The sequence below is a fragment of the Suillus paluster genome (genome assembly GCF_016628075.1).
Source record: "Suillus paluster strain FC165 chromosome Unknown EDB91scaffold_3, whole genome shotgun sequence".
Classification (NCBI taxonomy): Eukaryota; Fungi; Basidiomycota; class Agaricomycetes; order Boletales; family Suillaceae; genus Suillus; species Suillus paluster.
The window spans coordinates 443,211-457,652 of NW_024537563.1; the positions used below are offsets into that span (position 1 = coordinate 443,211).

Consider the following 14,442-nt stretch of genomic DNA (forward strand, 5'->3'; position numbering starts at 1 on the left):
TGACATGCAATCAAGCAAACGCGGTTGTGCACTCATGCATAAAATCATGTCGAGTTACCAGATACCTTCCATAATCACGATTCACTCCCGCCTTTCTTCAGACGGATAGATGTATCAGCCCTGTGTAACCGCTCTGAATCAGAATCAGACATGATGATGCTCCTTCCTGTGTTCATATGCGACGAGAGCATCTCGTCGCATGGCTTGCAAGTTACGTGTGGTTCTTCTGTCATCAAAAAAGTGAAATATGAAGTGAAAGAGTGTAAACGATTCGCTGTTTGCAGACGAGTATAACCCATCCTTGTAAACAAAGGAACCTTTCGCGGAGCTCTCAAGCGACACTGCAACTCTTGGGAATGCAGGGAGCACGCAGGACCCCACGTTGGTTACCATCTCCACTCGATCGATCCCTTGCTGCGCATCCGAACTCCCTTGTACATTTTGTACGTCTCGCTCGAGAGCCGTAACTGATCAACCTTGAGCGAAGAGAAACTGTAGGAAGGTATCTCGAAGCGTATTTGGAACGCATGTGCTGGACGCGGAGCCTTGATTCTGGACACCGTTAAGCACCGCAGATTCATGAAAATTATTTCATAGTTGCTTACTTTGACGTCCATGAACCACGAAGAATCCAGCTCCCCGAAGACCGCATATTGAGTATCTCCCATCGGAGCGTCTAAAAGATGTGATTCTCTGGACAGCACGAACGACCAGTAAAGCGTACCTTCGTTCTCGAATCAAATGCCCATGATCCATCTGCGCTTCCCACAGATCCTACGCCCGAACCTGCACTTGATAGTGTACACTGCGCGCTTGTTGCATCTTCTCCGAGATATAATTTCAGTTCTACATTCTCCATCACTTTTATCGAGCGCGATGTCAAGGTGAGTGCGAATATTCCTGCACGATGTCAGTAATGTAAGATGAAGCTTGGCGATCAATTTTACCGCCAAACTCTCCCATGTCCATATTTGCTTTGAGGGAAAGTGGTATGGGCACGTTGCTGATGAGCGCGCCTTGTGGCGGTCTATACTGATAGTCTCCAAGGACAAACCGCCCCTCGGGAGGTATAAAAGATAAGGCATTATCGCGGGTCCATTTCTGTAACCTGGAGTTAAGACAGGAATCATTGTTCAGAGATGACATTGCGCAGATCATAGTTTGCAAGACCACTTACCGTACACATGAATGAAAAGCACAATCTGTCATCACATTTGGATTCGTGAATGTCAATGTCAGGTCGGGAGTCCCGGAAAGCTTCGCATTGCTCTCAATTTTACCAAAAACGTTGCTCACTAACGTCGTTCCATTCCTGTATGTTGAACGGTTTCAATGGGAGAAACGGGCTGATATGAACTCCGAGCGTACTTGCCAACGATGCCTCGCATTTCTTCGACGACGTCAAAAAGGATCTCGTTATGACTATGCCGAACCCCAGCTTTACGCCATGGTATCGGTGATGCGAAAGCTCCACTGGCAACATTTGACCCAAAAGAACCTATGTTGCCGAGGGAATGTTAATTCAAGGTTTGTGAATCAAATAGATGACTAGCCCCCTTGTCTCCCGCTTGGAACCCCTGGAGTAGCCGGTGATACTGAGGCGAGAAGCTTGGAGATCAATGAAGGTGGGAGTACTATATCGCTTAATGCGTTCGGTGAGGTTGTCAGCGGATGACCAGAGGAGTCGAGGGTTTCCTCGAGAAGCTGAGAGTCCAGATACATATTCAATACGAACGAACATCAAGTAACGGACAGGGTAAGAAGACGTCGACGAACCTGGTATACGATGTCAAAGTTGTCCTTGAGAGTTGCTACACTGACTACGCCGAAATAGTCGTGGAGTATCTCAATGAAGGCGTCGAGAAATGCGAATGCGATGAGAGGATCCACTGATAGAGCATTGTCAGTCTTCCTCCGAGAGTAACCAAACGTGCTGTTCATGACCGAGCTAACTGTCGCATGACTACTCACCATCTCCACTAATGGTTGCAACGAATCTCATGCCCCCAACCTCAACATGGCAGCACGCACTAGAGCACGATAGTTCTCCAACGTATATGACAGGGTCGACACTACCCTCACGCGGAGCCTTTTCTAGCGCATTGTTTAAGGCTTCAATGTGCAGCAAGGGGTACGCTGTCGGATAGGTTGTGTAGCTGGACTGGATGATCGGACGTCTGCGTGTATTCAGTCACTGCAATAAACAAGAAACAAAAGTTGATTAAGCATACATACCCCGCCGTATCTAGGATTATCAGACCGTCGATAGCCATGGGGATGAAATTTGAATAGACTTTTGGATGTCACCACGAAACGCACATGTCGTACTTGCTTCAAGAGCTCAACCAGAAAAGGATATCATTATGATTCCCGAGTCCCGACCCTTTGAATCTCACCAGGCTACTTTGGTTACTTAGCATTTACGAAGATCATCTTTTTCAGGCGAAGACTCTCAGAAAGTGAGATAGATAAACTCGATATGAGCCGGAGCTCAAGTTTCTGACGCTACTTACTTACTACGCTCGGCGATGTGCGACTGATTAAACACGGGCCGGTGTCATGGTACGATGATAACGCGAGCTCACCTCGTCAACAGCATTCAGAAAGACTTTGACTATCATCAAAATAATCCGAAGTAACTCCGAAGGCTAAGCAGGTTGCTATTGAAGTTGGTGAGACTGGCGAACGGAAAATCTTGGAGATCGAGGTCACCGCGGGCTACATCGAGCAAAGAACGTAGGCTGAACGCATGATAAGTGTTATTCCGAAGGCCAATAGCTATAGTGTCGCCTAGTAGAACTCGTACTGCTTTTTGAATTAATGACGTCTTACTAAAGCGGATTTCGCTATCATTCAATATCTCCTCACGCTGTCTTTGACCAGGCCAGTCCGTTTCTCTCCTGTCCTGCCATGTCACACACAGCCGCGCTCCATGGCAGCGCAAAGGAGGATGTCCTCAACGCCCTGCATAATCAATTCACTGTCGATGATCAAACTCTCTTCAAGATCACTCAAACATTTTTTAGTGAGATTTCTGATGGTCTCTCCAGTTATGGTCGTCCCATGGCGATGATGCACGTTTCCCCCACTTTGCATCTTATTCCCGATCTAATCATCGTCAGATAGTCCGACCTTTGTCAAGGGCGTTCCAGACGGCTCCGAAACAGGGTATGTATATCACCCCACATGTCACTGCATCTGACTGAGTATGCTAGAACATTCCTTGCCCTCGATCTTGGTGGAACGAATCTGTGAGTACAAACATTTTATTATTTTCTGCCTACCTTATGGATTACCAGTCGTGTTTGCGAAGTCACTTTACTTGGCGATCAGACCTTCTCCATCCGACAGCAAAAATACAAAGTCTCGGAGACGCTCAAGACTGGCGAAGTGACAACTCTTTTCGGTGCGGCCTTTGTGCTTTCCCCCGCGCCTGCCTCCCAATATTTTCCCAGACTATCTTGCCGACTCCGTGGACGCTTTCCTCACGGACGCCTCCTCCGAAAGCTACGACTCTCACACATCTCACGTCAACGAGGAGGACGCTCCATATGTTTCCCTTGCCCTCACGTTTTCCTTCCCCGTGGAGCAATCTGCCCTCGATTCCGGCGTTCTTCTCACATGGACTAAAGGTTTCTCTGCAAAGAACGCCATAGGAAAGGATGTCGTAAAGCTTCTTCAAGACGCGTTTGACCGGAAACATATCCATGTCAAGTGTGTAGCTCTCGTCAACGACGTCAGTCAACATTCTTTCATCTGCACTTCTTCATCTCCATTTTGCACGTGACCGTATATGCTAATGAGAATTTCTTTGGCAGACCGTTGGAGCTCTTCTGTCGCGAGCTTATACGTCTGGAGGATGTATCCTCGGTGCTATTTTTGGAACAGGAACTAATGGGGCCTATGTCGAAGAGGTCTCCAAGATCACAAAACTGGGGGACAGCCCTGCAGTCGCTGCAGGTGGTGAAATGATTGTGAATACCGAGTGGGGCGCTTTCAACAACTCTGTAACTTCAATCCTTCTATCCCCTCACCCTGACTACTCATAGTGAGTTTGCAGCGATCTGCCTTGCCAACCACGCCATATGACAACAAGCTGGACCGTGAATCCATTAACCCAGGTTTCCAGGCATTCGAGAAGTTCATTTCTGGAATGTATCTGGGGGAAATCGCCCGAAATGTAATTCTTAGTTTGATCGACGCCGCTCCGAAGCCCCTCCTCTTCGGAGGTCAGTCCTCGGCTTTATTGAATAAGCAATGGGGACTGGACACTGCAGTTCTCAGTGAGATCGAAGAGGCATGGGAGGCGACAGTCCAGGGTTCCATAAAAGCTCAAGAGGAAAAGCTGCGGCGGATACAAGGAATACTGGCACAGCGGCTAGAGCTGTCCCCACAGCATGTATCCCTCGCGGATGCGGACATTGTCAGGCAAGTATGCACTCTAATAGCATCGAGGGCCGCACGCATGAGTGGAACGGCCGTAGCAGCTATACTGGTCCATACTGGACGTGCACGGCTGTGGGACAGCGGGGATCAAAGTTCCTGCGGGATTGAAGGATGAAGGCAAAAGGATCGGTGTTGGGGTAGATGGAAGGTAGAGAAAGCCCTTTTCCTGTGGACTTTATGCTAACCAGGACGCGATAAGCTTGGTCGAATTCTACCCTAACTTCCAAGCGAAGCTACGAGCATCACTACGTACGCTCGTTGGCCCTGAAGTGGAGAGCCATGTCGACATTGGCATGGCTAAGGACGGGAGCGGTGCTGGTGGTAAGTCTAACCAAATCAGTCCTTCTATCTCCATTCTGAATATCATGCAGCCGCCCTCTGTGCGCTCGTTGCGCAGAGACAGAGTCAAGCTAGCCACACAAACGGCACATATGCGCACGACCCCGAACACATCAAGGTTACAGCGCGCACGGAAGTCGCGTACCTTTCATCCTTGTCGCGATGAGAAGCATGGACGTGTGGGTTAGAAGACAAACAATAAGATGCATAATGCTGGGCAGCATCCATTTGTGTATCGAATCCAAAGTTAGACTGTTGTTGTTTTGCTAGACGCTTGTATGTTTTTGAGTCTGTAACATATACGTTCAAGTTAGTTATGTTGAAATGTTGATTTCCTGACACACCTCCACTAGGATTCGAGGGAGATATTCTTCTCATTCTCAAGCTCCAGAGTAGTGGCCGGGCCTACTTAGGAACCAGGAACGATTTTCATTGGCTGACTAGCTACAGAACATTTTCAACAAGTACTGGTATGTACTTTGTGCTAGTAATCTAAAGGGTTCTTGACAGACGGAACTAGTCAAGGATGATAGGAACCGAACTCTGATTTAAGAGGACCCCGAAATATAAGCGAGGAGGTCATCCAGGCGGATTTGACATTAGGGCCTCTCCCAGATTCGGACAGAGACGTAGTTGGGTATGGTAGCCCTGATGCACTATCCGGACATAGCTGCAGTGGCGAAGTGGTATCGTCCATGCCCAAGGTTTCGCCCTGATTGAGCAACAGATGTGTTCGACGTCAGCGACTGATTGGATTTTTCGCGAGGCTTGGAGTGCGGCCAACACTGCAAAACCCACTGCACGTTAGTATTGCGAGGCAGTGCACAGACGTAAACGAAGCTTGAAGTATCGGAGCCCTAACACCTCAGTGGGAACACCAGTCCACGACGTCTAAGAGCGGATGGTGCGGATCGCGGTTACATGTTGACACGACAATGACAGGCGGTCAGCCACACGGAAAAGGCCGACAAAACTGTATAGTCGTTTGCAGCAGAATAAGTTATCGAGGTAGAGAGATTTCAAATAAGTCAGAACACCTTGGGTTCCATGGCCAATTTGCCACCAGCCCTCTTATTTCTCTTCCTCGGCATCACTACCCTCTCCGTCACCTGTCGTAGCGGCTGGGCTCAACTAGTGCATGCTAAGAAGACCTACCACGCCGGTGAGTCATGTGGTTAAATACAGGACATTTGAAACTACTCACATTCACGCATTTAGGCCGATCGCAGTGTTTGCAGTCTACTATGCAAGCACAAGAAGGACATTTTCGTCACTGGCAGGTATTGATGCTGCAGATATTGACGCTGTCAAAGCAGCCACAATGACGAGGACAAAGGAGAAACGCATTGTTGGTGAGGATGTGATATGGGATCTTTAAATCGATGATCCCATATCACATCCTCACAAACAATTAGTACCCGTACCTGTCAACACCGTACCATACGCCCGCGGTATGGCAGCTTACCAGCGGTGTTGCATTTACCCGCGGGTACATACCACATTATGTAGTCTCAAGTGAAGTGTAGACGGTGCCGGCCTTGCAAAAACACTCGTTCGACGTTGAGGTAGCTATGGTGTGCAACGCATGAGTGACTAGTAACAGTGTACAACTTACCCGGAATGTAATCAAGCGCCATCCGGTGCAAATTCGGATACCACTGCAGCGGGTATTTGGTATTCTCCATCGGTTGCTGCAGGTAGTCATCGAGCTCATCTACTACTAGAGATGTTGTTGAGGCTGATCGTTGAAAGGGAAATGTTGTCTTCTACCGAGACATGTGTCGAAGGTGACTGAGACCTGGTCTTTGACACGAGTCCGAGTCACATGCAGTAGACTGGTTGGCCACTTTTGCGACTTGAGGACTATAGATCTGCATGTGCAGGTGAAGACACTTTAGTCTGCTCTCCCAGCGAGCCACGCCCAGCTTCGTTGTGATTTGCGCCCACCCGACGAACGCGAATGGGATGCTCTTGAATCTGATCGCGACTCTGTTCCTAATGTTGTCATATGCTGCGATCGTTCCATTACAAGAGGGTACCTGCCAGTATATTTGCAGCCCCATCTACCCACCGCTGCCTGTCACAACGTGCGTTGTGAAATGTCCACGGTGCTCGGTGCCCGCGTGCTACGTAGCATGTGTACACCCGGCACAAGTATCGAATCACACGCCTGGCTCGATTTGGATCCCGTCGTCGATCTTGTTCATGGTTTGTCAGAGCCTGCTGACGATGATGGGTCTACATGACCCCGAGCTCGTCTTTGAGACAGGATGTAGAGAAGCGCGAATCGCAGGCGCAAACGAACATGTTCACCGCCGCGAGTCTTACTCAACTTGCGCACAAGCATGGAATTTCTTGTGGCAATGGCCTGCAAGGATTTGTAACGAGCAATGTCTGTTCGATGCATAACCCTCTATATTATAGCTTTCGTCTGACGACTCCAAGGTGCAAATTTTCATTTCCTTCACTTCAGATTATTTGACTGGAATTTGATCGTCAGGCTTGTGCTCCTTGATCCGCCTTAGAACCATTTAGTCAAAAGTCCAGTGAGTTTGAAAATATGAGTCGTCCTTGCATAGATCCCTTATCCGCATCATCTGTTTGAGAGGATCAACATCCGATAACACAACACGTATTCACCTCAAATTCACCTGTGATACTCTTATTAGATTGGGTGGTTACCCCCACGCCGATTGTGCGGGGTGTGAAATGCGGTGAAACCCAGACATGCCCACGGTGGATTATGTATATCGTCCCAAGTACGTCGCCCCCTTGCGCTGGCACCTTTCGTTTCCACGATCTACATGACGTCATCGCGCCTTCAGGCCTCGAGGCCTCAGGGTCCCGTCTTCCGCAGTCCGTCTCCTATGGGCACGACCACAACGGGTCATCGTCGGCGAGCGGGTACCGACTATGTGGTGCGACTCTGACACTGTCTGACTTACTACTGGTGTTCATTTGAACTGTGGGGAACGAGCGTATCAGTCGCTGCCGGCGGATGCTGTGTGATATGGCCATCGGAAGATCGCGGACGCCACCGATGCACGGACTTATGCGGCGCGGGGATGTGTTCGGCACTAATACTTACCAAAGATCTCGACCCTTGACGCGGACGCGTGACGCTCTGGCCTGTTCTGGCCAGCTTGGCTCTAGCTGACAGGTGAATCGCGATAACGAGGAAAGAAGTGTTTTGCCTCTAGAAATAAAAAATTACTTGTACAAACCCAATTCGTTCCTCGAGACTTTTCCTAGCCTTTCTGCCTCGTTACAACCGAGGACGACGCTTATCATGTGCGCGCGCCGATGCCTCTGTATGTGATCAGGTCAGGATGTACGTATGTATGATACATGTATGATATAACGCCTACTTCACATTGAACAAGCGTACAATTTATATTTTCTTTGCGGACAGTGTATGGAGCTCGGGAGGTCGGGTTACGGGTATGGCAACGTGCCAAGCTATGCCAAGGAAGGTGACGTCTAGGCAGGCGGACGTGTACGCTGGTGCGAGTGCGAATGACGCACTGCAGGCCGGTATGCGGAGAACTATGGTGAAAAATAAAATGCTAGTGATGATGCGAGGACTATGCGAAGACAGAGTAAGCAAGCAACTTGAAGGAGGTGCATCGATGTCTTTCTCGTGTGTCGACGACGATGCGATAATAAGATAACGACAATCCTATGCAGTTTGTATGCGTCACGAGCGGTGGCGTATCAACGTATAGCGCAACACACCATGAACGAAAGTAGACGAAAGGACTGGCATAAGCTTTGAGGCATTAATACCCGTAGCTCGCGCGGCCAGAGGTGGCGGCCGGTGCGCCCTTGGCCACAAGATTCATGTTCATGCTGATCGGCTGGCCATTCGTGGCCACACCGTTGGCCGCTACTGGTGGTGGCCCTACTCCTGGACCGACAGTCGGTCCCCCTGGTCCAATGACAGCGCCTCCAACGAGGGCAGATAACCGTGAGATCTCATCGCGCGACGAGACGAGAGCGGACGATAGCCGCTCGTTCTCGGTCTGAAGGTACTCGACCTTGGCCTGCAACGACGCAAGCCACGCCTTTTTGCGCTGTCGACACTTAAGGGCGGCTAAACGGTAAACTCAGTCACCTGAAAAGGAAATATTGTTAAACAAAGGCAAACCTTGTCTATTTCGTTCGAGGAAGTTGCGTCGCTTTTCTTCTTCTGTTTCGGGCTTCTTTGGCTGCTTCCGCCCCCCGGGGTTCTGAGAAGGATGCGGTTGATCATCCTCATCTTCGTCGTCCTCATCGTCGTCGTCCTCATCCGTAGAGCCTTTACCACGGCCATTGGTGCTGACACTAGTTACAGTGTTAGCACGTGCGCGTTTGACGGGAGCAGTCTGCTGCTGAGACGGCGCACGGGCCGTGGAAGCAGGCTGAGGTGGTGGGCTTGCGGCGTCATAAGACTTGCGCTTTGTACCACGTCTCCCATTTACGGATGCATGTGCCGCATTGTTAGCACGTGCTTGTGCTTCTTCACGTTTCGTGAGCTCCTGATGAGCCTGAGAAAGCAGATATAAGCCATTTGCAGCAGTGCTTGCGGCAGAGGATGCGCTGAGGTAAGGAGGGTCACCGCTTTCCTGATTGGCAGTGATGGATGTAGATAGATGAGAGCTCGTGGTGGGAGCATGTGTGACAGAGCTATACTGCGCTGACGAGGAGCCGAGTACACCTGTGATTGCACTGAGTGTGTTTGGCGTGATGGTAGCGTTTGAATTAGCGCCTGCATTATTATTCATGAGTGCAAGGAAGGCTGCAGTATTTGGTGAGGGAGGGGGAAAGGAGACTGGACCCCCCACAAGGGGTGTTAAACCGGTTCCTGGTGTCAGTCCTGTGCGGGGAGTGAGACCAGTGCGGGGGGTTAGGCCAGTTCGGAATGAGGTGTCAAAGGGTAGATGGGATGCGGAGTCTGAACCCTGCTGGGGGCCAGCGAGCATGGCGGGTGACAGAGGACCGGCACGCAGAGAATTGGCAAGAGATGAAGAGAATTGCCAGGAATAACTCTGATCTGTACTTGGAGAAGCTATTGCTGCCAGAGGGGGAAGTACGGGTCTGGGAGAAGCAGACCTACCATCCTTGGAATGGGCATTGGACGCGGCAGAAGTTGGTCTATCATGATGAGATTTAGATGATGCCGGACTTGGTGAGTCACGTTTAGAACGCGAAGTATGGCGGACATGGGAAGGGCGGGAGAAGGACTGTTCGAATGGGTTAGGTTCGAGGTCAAAATCAGACCTAGTCTGTCTAACGAGCGGTTGAGGGTGTTTGACGTCAGGGGATTTTGATGTATCGCCGTTTTTGGGAGGAGTAGAGGACATGATGACGATGACGACAACACCACGTAGGAAAAAAAGATGAACTGGACCGCAGTAACTTGTCAGTTTAAGACTTTGCTTGCGATATTGACCTATGACGACACAGTGTCACCGCTCCGTTAAAGCGCTTTTTCAGAAGCGCTAAAAATGAGTTATCTGCTATTGTGATTGATTTCCGCTGGCACGAAGCCGCTACTCCGGTATGTCTTGTGGCCCGTGCGTAATATTGGCCAACTTTTCTTGAAGAGAGGAAGGGATGACGACGTCTGACGTAGTCTCGTGTTATATTGAACTTGAATCGGAGTTCGAATAAACGCTCGATAAACGCAATCATTTCTTTTTGCTACTTATCGCAGATCCGACACGTCATTTGTAATTCTTATACCCCTAATTTAGATATCTTCTCTTTGTAGAACTTTGACACGCGGTATCGGTCGTCCGCAATCCTCGTCGACAGCGAGCTCTCAACTACTAACTACCCCGCTCTTGTTACTTATCGCTCTCCTATACAAACTTCCGACGTGGCAGTCAGGGCAACAAGAAGCAACATCGTCCCTTCCGAATATTATTACATTTGATCCGCACAATTTACCCCGCTTCACATTCACGAATCACCACCCCGGCGCCTTATGACCACCCTTGACCACCACAATCTCTTAATATGGGTATCCTAGTCCCTCCTCCTCCACGCCATCATTCCCTTCCCGCGCTGCGCACTCATCTAGGTAGTTCAGTAGCACATCACGATACATTTTACGCCCTTTGTATACCCCAACATCATCAGGCCAACTTCTTATAGCGCTTGCCAGCCGAATAGCCACTCCTCGCTCCCGAGCCAGTTCCTCGATTTTGAATAAGTACGTGCGAATCCCAAACACGATGGCTCCTGTACGAGGAAGCCGACGCAGGGTTTGCCGCTCAGATCGGAGGCGTAGTGTCGACGGCGCGAGGTAAGTTGCAGGTTGTGCAGCATGCCCGTGTCCATGCAAAAATGTGTCCTCTTGTCCGTTCGTCGATTCTGACCAACCCAGCTCCTCTGGATCGACATCGAAAGCGCTCTCTTCCTCGACGTCCAGTCGAGGCTCACCGTCGGCGTGCGACACCTCCGACGGTTTGCAAGTTTGTATGAAATAATTATTTCGAATGACCGGCTTGTCCACTGGCATCCGTTTAAAGAACCTTTCCATGCTGGTGTGCAATTTTTCTTTGACTTTGCGCCCGCCGGTATCAGCCTGAACAGCAAACAATATGATGGGTAGGCTTACACTGCGGAACATTTCCTGAAGTATGAATGTCGTCCAGGGGCATTCCGATCTTGTCGCGCATACGCCAGAATCCTGAAGATTTTAAAGGCTATTGGGAACACTCCTGCAGTTTGCTGTTTGCACTTACCTGGAATGCAGATCGCACCTGCCTGGAAGTAGTACTTGCCATCCGTGCCTGTGTGAAGAAACCTTCAGAGATTTATCACCCAAGGTGGTGTGGGAGTCTTATACCCTCGATCATGAGCGCCATGTCTTCTTGTACACTAAGCACACCAGATCAGGAATGTCACACATAGTCTGTGAGCGTAGGGACTGTACTCACAGCCTTGCAGTAATCCTCATTGCCTCCTCACCCATCTCAACATCTTCTAGACTTTCCAGTACACCCAAATCAAATTTCTCTCCTGTTTCCACCACCTCGATAGTTTTCACAGGCTGTTGCTGTCCCCAAGCCAGCGTTATGCCACCAATGGATGGCGCTGATGCACCATCCGGAAGTCGTGTTATTCGAAAACTCGAAGGGTATCGCCGTGGAAGGTACTCCGCGAGTTCATAGACGAGCTCCTTCGCTGTGGCCTATCAGCACAGATTCAACGCCTCCTTCCAGAGACAACACACCTGCCCATGCACCGCCGTTGACTTTGACGGACTCATCCTCTCGGGTAGGAAGAACGCGCACGGCATCCTGCCCGCGCGTGCGAACGCGGAACTTGCGTACACGCTGCCAGTGTGGGTAGGTTGAGTCTAGTTCTATCCATTCGCTCCAGGGCATGGTGCGAATGCCCATTGTGATGCTGCATTCAAAGAGACGGCAGAAATATTAGCTGCTCGGAATCACGGAATACAAAATGATCAATTGTGTCCGTACGCACGCCAACACACAGATTCGTGTGCAGATCTTACATGGCAACAGACAAAATAAATGAATGGTGAAATACTTACTGATATTCGCCCCATCGGAACGGTCTATATGGTACAGGGCGCACATCCTTCAGTGGGAAGGGGCACGGTCCAATTTCAGGATATTCAAATTCTTCCGCAGTCCACACTATTAAAACGAGTATCACCGCATGCACCCAACATGCACCGCGAATTCTTCAAACATACCGCCAAGTTCCCGGTTCTTATTTATCTTCCTATCTTTCTCAGTGACGGATGCTGTATGAGTAGCGTTTGAGGGTGCCACACGACTCTTTCTCGACCGAACGAAATTGTACGTCACAAAAATGGCGGTGGCGGCAAGGACAAGGAGGACACTGGGCAGGGGTCCCAGAGCACGAAACTGCTCTATGATAACATTGCCATTGGCAAGGGTAGAAGCGACGCCGTCCATCCAAGAATTCCTACAAATTGAGTAGTATTTAAGTCTAAATTAAGTCAAAGTTGGTAACGGCGTTGCTTGACTCACATATACGTCTCTAACCTAAGCTTGATCCAGGCTCTCACACGAGCTCCACTGCCTCGATCTGTGTCCGCAATCCACAGACAAAGGGTCGAGGAGAAGGTCATGTCGTACGTGCCGTTTTTATATGGGTAGCGGTGCAAGATAAGGGCGTCAGGTGATTGGGGAACGGTATAGATGAGAAAGTTATAACAGTATCTTATCTTGACGGGCCGCATACTGGTACTTCTCTGGTCTCACACTAGGACATCGACTGCTTGTTGCTTCAAGGCAGCCAAGGGACAATGGAAGACGTTGTAACCTAAGCCTTGCTTCCTAGAACAAGCACTTCACAAGCTTTTACGAGAGTGTTGAATGATGACTGCGAAATCGGGTTTAATTCAGTTTAGTGTCATCTCCCAGGCGGCAAACGAGAACAAAATCTCCAAGGCAATGCAGAAACGAATGAAAGAAATATTTGAAGTGTGCTGTTGTATCATAGTACAAGTTGTGGTACTAGTACAAGACTAAGCTCAACCTTTCGTTGAGAGTCGGAATGAACGGGATCGGCAATTCCCGGCCTTACCTCCGCTCGTTGCAGTCTTGGTCTACTCTCGCGTCCAACGTCCTTTGCAGCATTATTTGTGGGTGGCCAAAGCGTGCCTCTAGAATCCCAGCTACCTGTGTTATTTTCTGCCTTTCTATAAGCCATGGCATCAAAAGCAGCAGTGGCCGCGGTTGTAAGCCTCATTTTTTTCGTGCTCGGTCGCGTTCACCATACTCATCCTCGTTTCCCCGCCGACAGGATTTCACCCGCATTTACTCGACACTTGGGCTCGGAAAAGGCATTTACTGCAGCTTGTACAACATGCAGCTGGGCTAATGATGATTTTCCATTTGCAGATACCATTGCCGCTTTGCAGGCATTCCGCAAACGGCTCGGTGATGCTCAACGCATTCAGTCGCAATATGCATCTCAACCCACGACTGTTGACCTCGCACACTACCGCTCCGTCTTGAAGAACAAGGCAATTGTTGACGAGGCGGAGAAGTTGTTGAAAGAGTTCAAGGTTGTCACGTACGACGTGAATGCCCACATCAAAGCCATCGAGACTTTCGAGGCAAAAGCGGTACGCCCTCTATGCGTTTAAGCTTCTGCTGCCGTGACTAATTATCTCATGAATAAACGCAGGTTGAGAAAGCGCAAGCGACCGCCTGCCCAAATTGACGTCGAACTCAAGGAGTTGCAGGCAACGCTTGCAAACATCGAAGAGGCTCGTCCATTCGAAGACTTGACGGTGCGCCTGCTATCCTTCATTCTGCAAACCCAGTCTGATTTTTTTTGTTTAGGTGGAGGACGTCGGTAACGCCCACCCACGGATACTGGAAGCCGTCGAGACCATGGTCAAGAAAGGCAAATGGACTGTACCAGGTATGTTCATCACCTTGTTTTACATCTTGTTCTACTTAAGCAATATTTCTAGGCTACAAGGAGAAGTTCGGCGACCTTTCGTTGATGTGAGCTATTGCTGTAACTTACATAGAGCATTACAACACATTCCCTGTCTGGATTGCGCCCAAGTCGAATCTTATCTATACTTGGACAGATTGTGATACACTTGCTCTCTCAAATTGCTCTAGTCTCGTCCACAAAACCTAAGTTGTTTGTCTA

The 14,442-nt window shown here is 49.6% G+C and overlaps 7 protein-coding genes across 7 annotated transcripts; 4 read left to right on the forward strand and 3 right to left on the reverse strand.

The window, feature by feature from the left end:
- Nucleotides 1–11: 11 nt before the first annotated feature.
- Nucleotides 12–2,347, reverse strand: EDB91DRAFT_1099216 (clathrin adaptor mu subunit). The gene is made up of 10 exons (XM_041317123.1): nucleotides 2,236–2,347; nucleotides 1,972–2,177; nucleotides 1,777–1,889; nucleotides 1,554–1,704; nucleotides 1,369–1,498; nucleotides 1,178–1,312; nucleotides 948–1,108; nucleotides 725–900; nucleotides 606–676; nucleotides 12–552 (listed from the first exon to the last, which is right to left on the reverse strand). The coding sequence occupies exons 1-10, from the start codon at nucleotides 2,271–2,273 to the stop codon at nucleotides 387–389; spliced, it is 1,347 nt and encodes a 448-aa protein (XP_041182999.1). The 5' UTR covers nucleotides 2,274–2,347; the 3' UTR covers nucleotides 12–386.
- A 563-nt stretch (nucleotides 2,348–2,910) lies between these two features.
- Nucleotides 2,911–4,951, forward strand: EDB91DRAFT_1234101 (uncharacterized protein; the record flags this gene model as incomplete). Its single annotated transcript, XM_041321171.1, is given in 10 exon segments — nucleotides 2,911–3,055; nucleotides 3,123–3,168; nucleotides 3,216–3,251; nucleotides 3,300–3,406; nucleotides 3,456–3,736; nucleotides 3,819–4,007; nucleotides 4,061–4,508; nucleotides 4,528–4,594; nucleotides 4,646–4,767; nucleotides 4,818–4,951. 10 exon segments carry the CDS (start codon nucleotides 2,911–2,913, stop codon nucleotides 4,949–4,951), a joined length of 1,575 nt encoding a protein of 524 aa, XP_041183000.1.
- Nucleotides 4,952–5,691: 740 nt separating this feature from the next.
- Nucleotides 5,692–6,183, forward strand: EDB91DRAFT_1099228 (uncharacterized protein). Its single transcript, XM_041317124.1, has 2 exons — nucleotides 5,692–5,947; nucleotides 6,004–6,183. The coding sequence occupies exons 1-2, from the start codon at nucleotides 5,833–5,835 to the stop codon at nucleotides 6,108–6,110; spliced, it is 222 nt and encodes a 73-aa protein (XP_041183001.1). The 5' UTR covers nucleotides 5,692–5,832; the 3' UTR covers nucleotides 6,111–6,183.
- Nucleotides 6,184–6,625: 442 nt separating this feature from the next.
- On the forward strand, nucleotides 6,626–7,386 carry EDB91DRAFT_411244 (uncharacterized protein). The gene has a single exon (XM_041327174.1). The coding sequence runs from the start codon at nucleotides 6,751–6,753 to the stop codon at nucleotides 7,192–7,194; it is 444 nt and encodes a 147-aa protein (XP_041183002.1). The 5' UTR covers nucleotides 6,626–6,750; the 3' UTR covers nucleotides 7,195–7,386.
- A 1,124-nt stretch (nucleotides 7,387–8,510) lies between these two features.
- EDB91DRAFT_411230 (uncharacterized protein) lies at nucleotides 8,511–10,409 on the reverse strand. The gene is made up of 2 exons (XM_041327173.1): nucleotides 8,933–10,409; nucleotides 8,511–8,878 (listed from the first exon to the last, which is right to left on the reverse strand). The coding sequence occupies exons 1-2, from the start codon at nucleotides 10,125–10,127 to the stop codon at nucleotides 8,565–8,567; spliced, it is 1,509 nt and encodes a 502-aa protein (XP_041183003.1). The 5' UTR covers nucleotides 10,128–10,409; the 3' UTR covers nucleotides 8,511–8,564.
- Nucleotides 10,410–10,475: 66 nt separating this feature from the next.
- EDB91DRAFT_1099243 (uncharacterized protein) lies at nucleotides 10,476–13,282 on the reverse strand. The gene is made up of 9 exons (XM_041317125.1): nucleotides 12,798–13,282; nucleotides 12,497–12,732; nucleotides 12,332–12,437; nucleotides 12,008–12,183; nucleotides 11,712–11,958; nucleotides 11,621–11,652; nucleotides 11,517–11,564; nucleotides 11,390–11,461; nucleotides 10,476–11,334 (listed from the first exon to the last, which is right to left on the reverse strand). Exons 1-9 carry the CDS (start codon nucleotides 13,007–13,009, stop codon nucleotides 10,781–10,783), a joined length of 1,683 nt encoding a protein of 560 aa, XP_041183004.1. The 5' UTR covers nucleotides 13,010–13,282; the 3' UTR covers nucleotides 10,476–10,780.
- A 198-nt stretch (nucleotides 13,283–13,480) lies between these two features.
- Nucleotides 13,481–14,292, forward strand: EDB91DRAFT_1043458 (ATP7, subunit D of the stator stalk of mitochondrial F1F0 ATP synthase; the record flags this gene model as incomplete). Its single annotated transcript, XM_041313064.1, is given in 6 exon segments — nucleotides 13,481–13,510; nucleotides 13,576–13,631; nucleotides 13,645–13,915; nucleotides 13,979–14,068; nucleotides 14,121–14,202; nucleotides 14,255–14,292. 6 exon segments carry the CDS (start codon nucleotides 13,481–13,483, stop codon nucleotides 14,290–14,292), a joined length of 567 nt encoding a protein of 188 aa, XP_041183005.1.
- Nucleotides 14,293–14,442: the final 150 nt, after the last annotated feature.

Coding starts and splice junctions, on each gene's coding strand:
- EDB91DRAFT_1099216 (XM_041317123.1), bottom strand. CDS start 2,273: ATGGCTATCGACGGTCTGATAATCCTAGATACGGCGGG. Junction 1,499..1,553: donor TCCAAGCGGGAGACAAGGGG/GCTAGTCATCTA, acceptor TCGGCAACATAG/GTTCTTTTGGGTCAAATGTT. Junction 1,109..1,177: donor GCTTTTCATTCATGTGTACG/GTAAGTGGTCTT, acceptor TCTTAACTCCAG/GTTACAGAAATGGACCCGCG.
- EDB91DRAFT_1099228 (XM_041317124.1), top strand. CDS start 5,833: ATGGCCAATTTGCCACCAGCCCTCTTATTTCTCTTCCTCGGCATCACT. Junction 5,948..6,003: donor TAAGAAGACCTACCACGCCG/GTGAGTCATGTG, acceptor TCACGCATTTAG/GCCGATCGCAGTGTTTGCAG.
- EDB91DRAFT_411244 (XM_041327174.1), top strand. CDS start 6,751: ATGCTCTTGAATCTGATCGCGACTCTGTTCCTAATGTTGTCATATGCT.
- EDB91DRAFT_411230 (XM_041327173.1), bottom strand. CDS start 10,127: ATGTCCTCTACTCCTCCCAAAAACGGCGATACATCAAAATCCCCTGAC. Junction 8,879..8,932: donor CCTCGAACGAAATAGACAAG/GTTTGCCTTTGT, acceptor TTTACCGTTTAG/CCGCCCTTAAGTGTCGACAG.
- EDB91DRAFT_1099243 (XM_041317125.1), bottom strand. CDS start 13,009: ATGCGGCCCGTCAAGATAAGATACTGTTATAACTTTCTCATCTATACC. Junction 12,733..12,797: donor CTTAGGTTAGAGACGTATAT/GTGAGTCAAGCA, acceptor CTCAATTTGTAG/GAATTCTTGGATGGACGGCG. Junction 11,335..11,389: donor TTCAGGAAATGTTCCGCAGT/GTAAGCCTACCC, acceptor GCGGGCGCAAAG/TCAAAGAAAAATTGCACACC.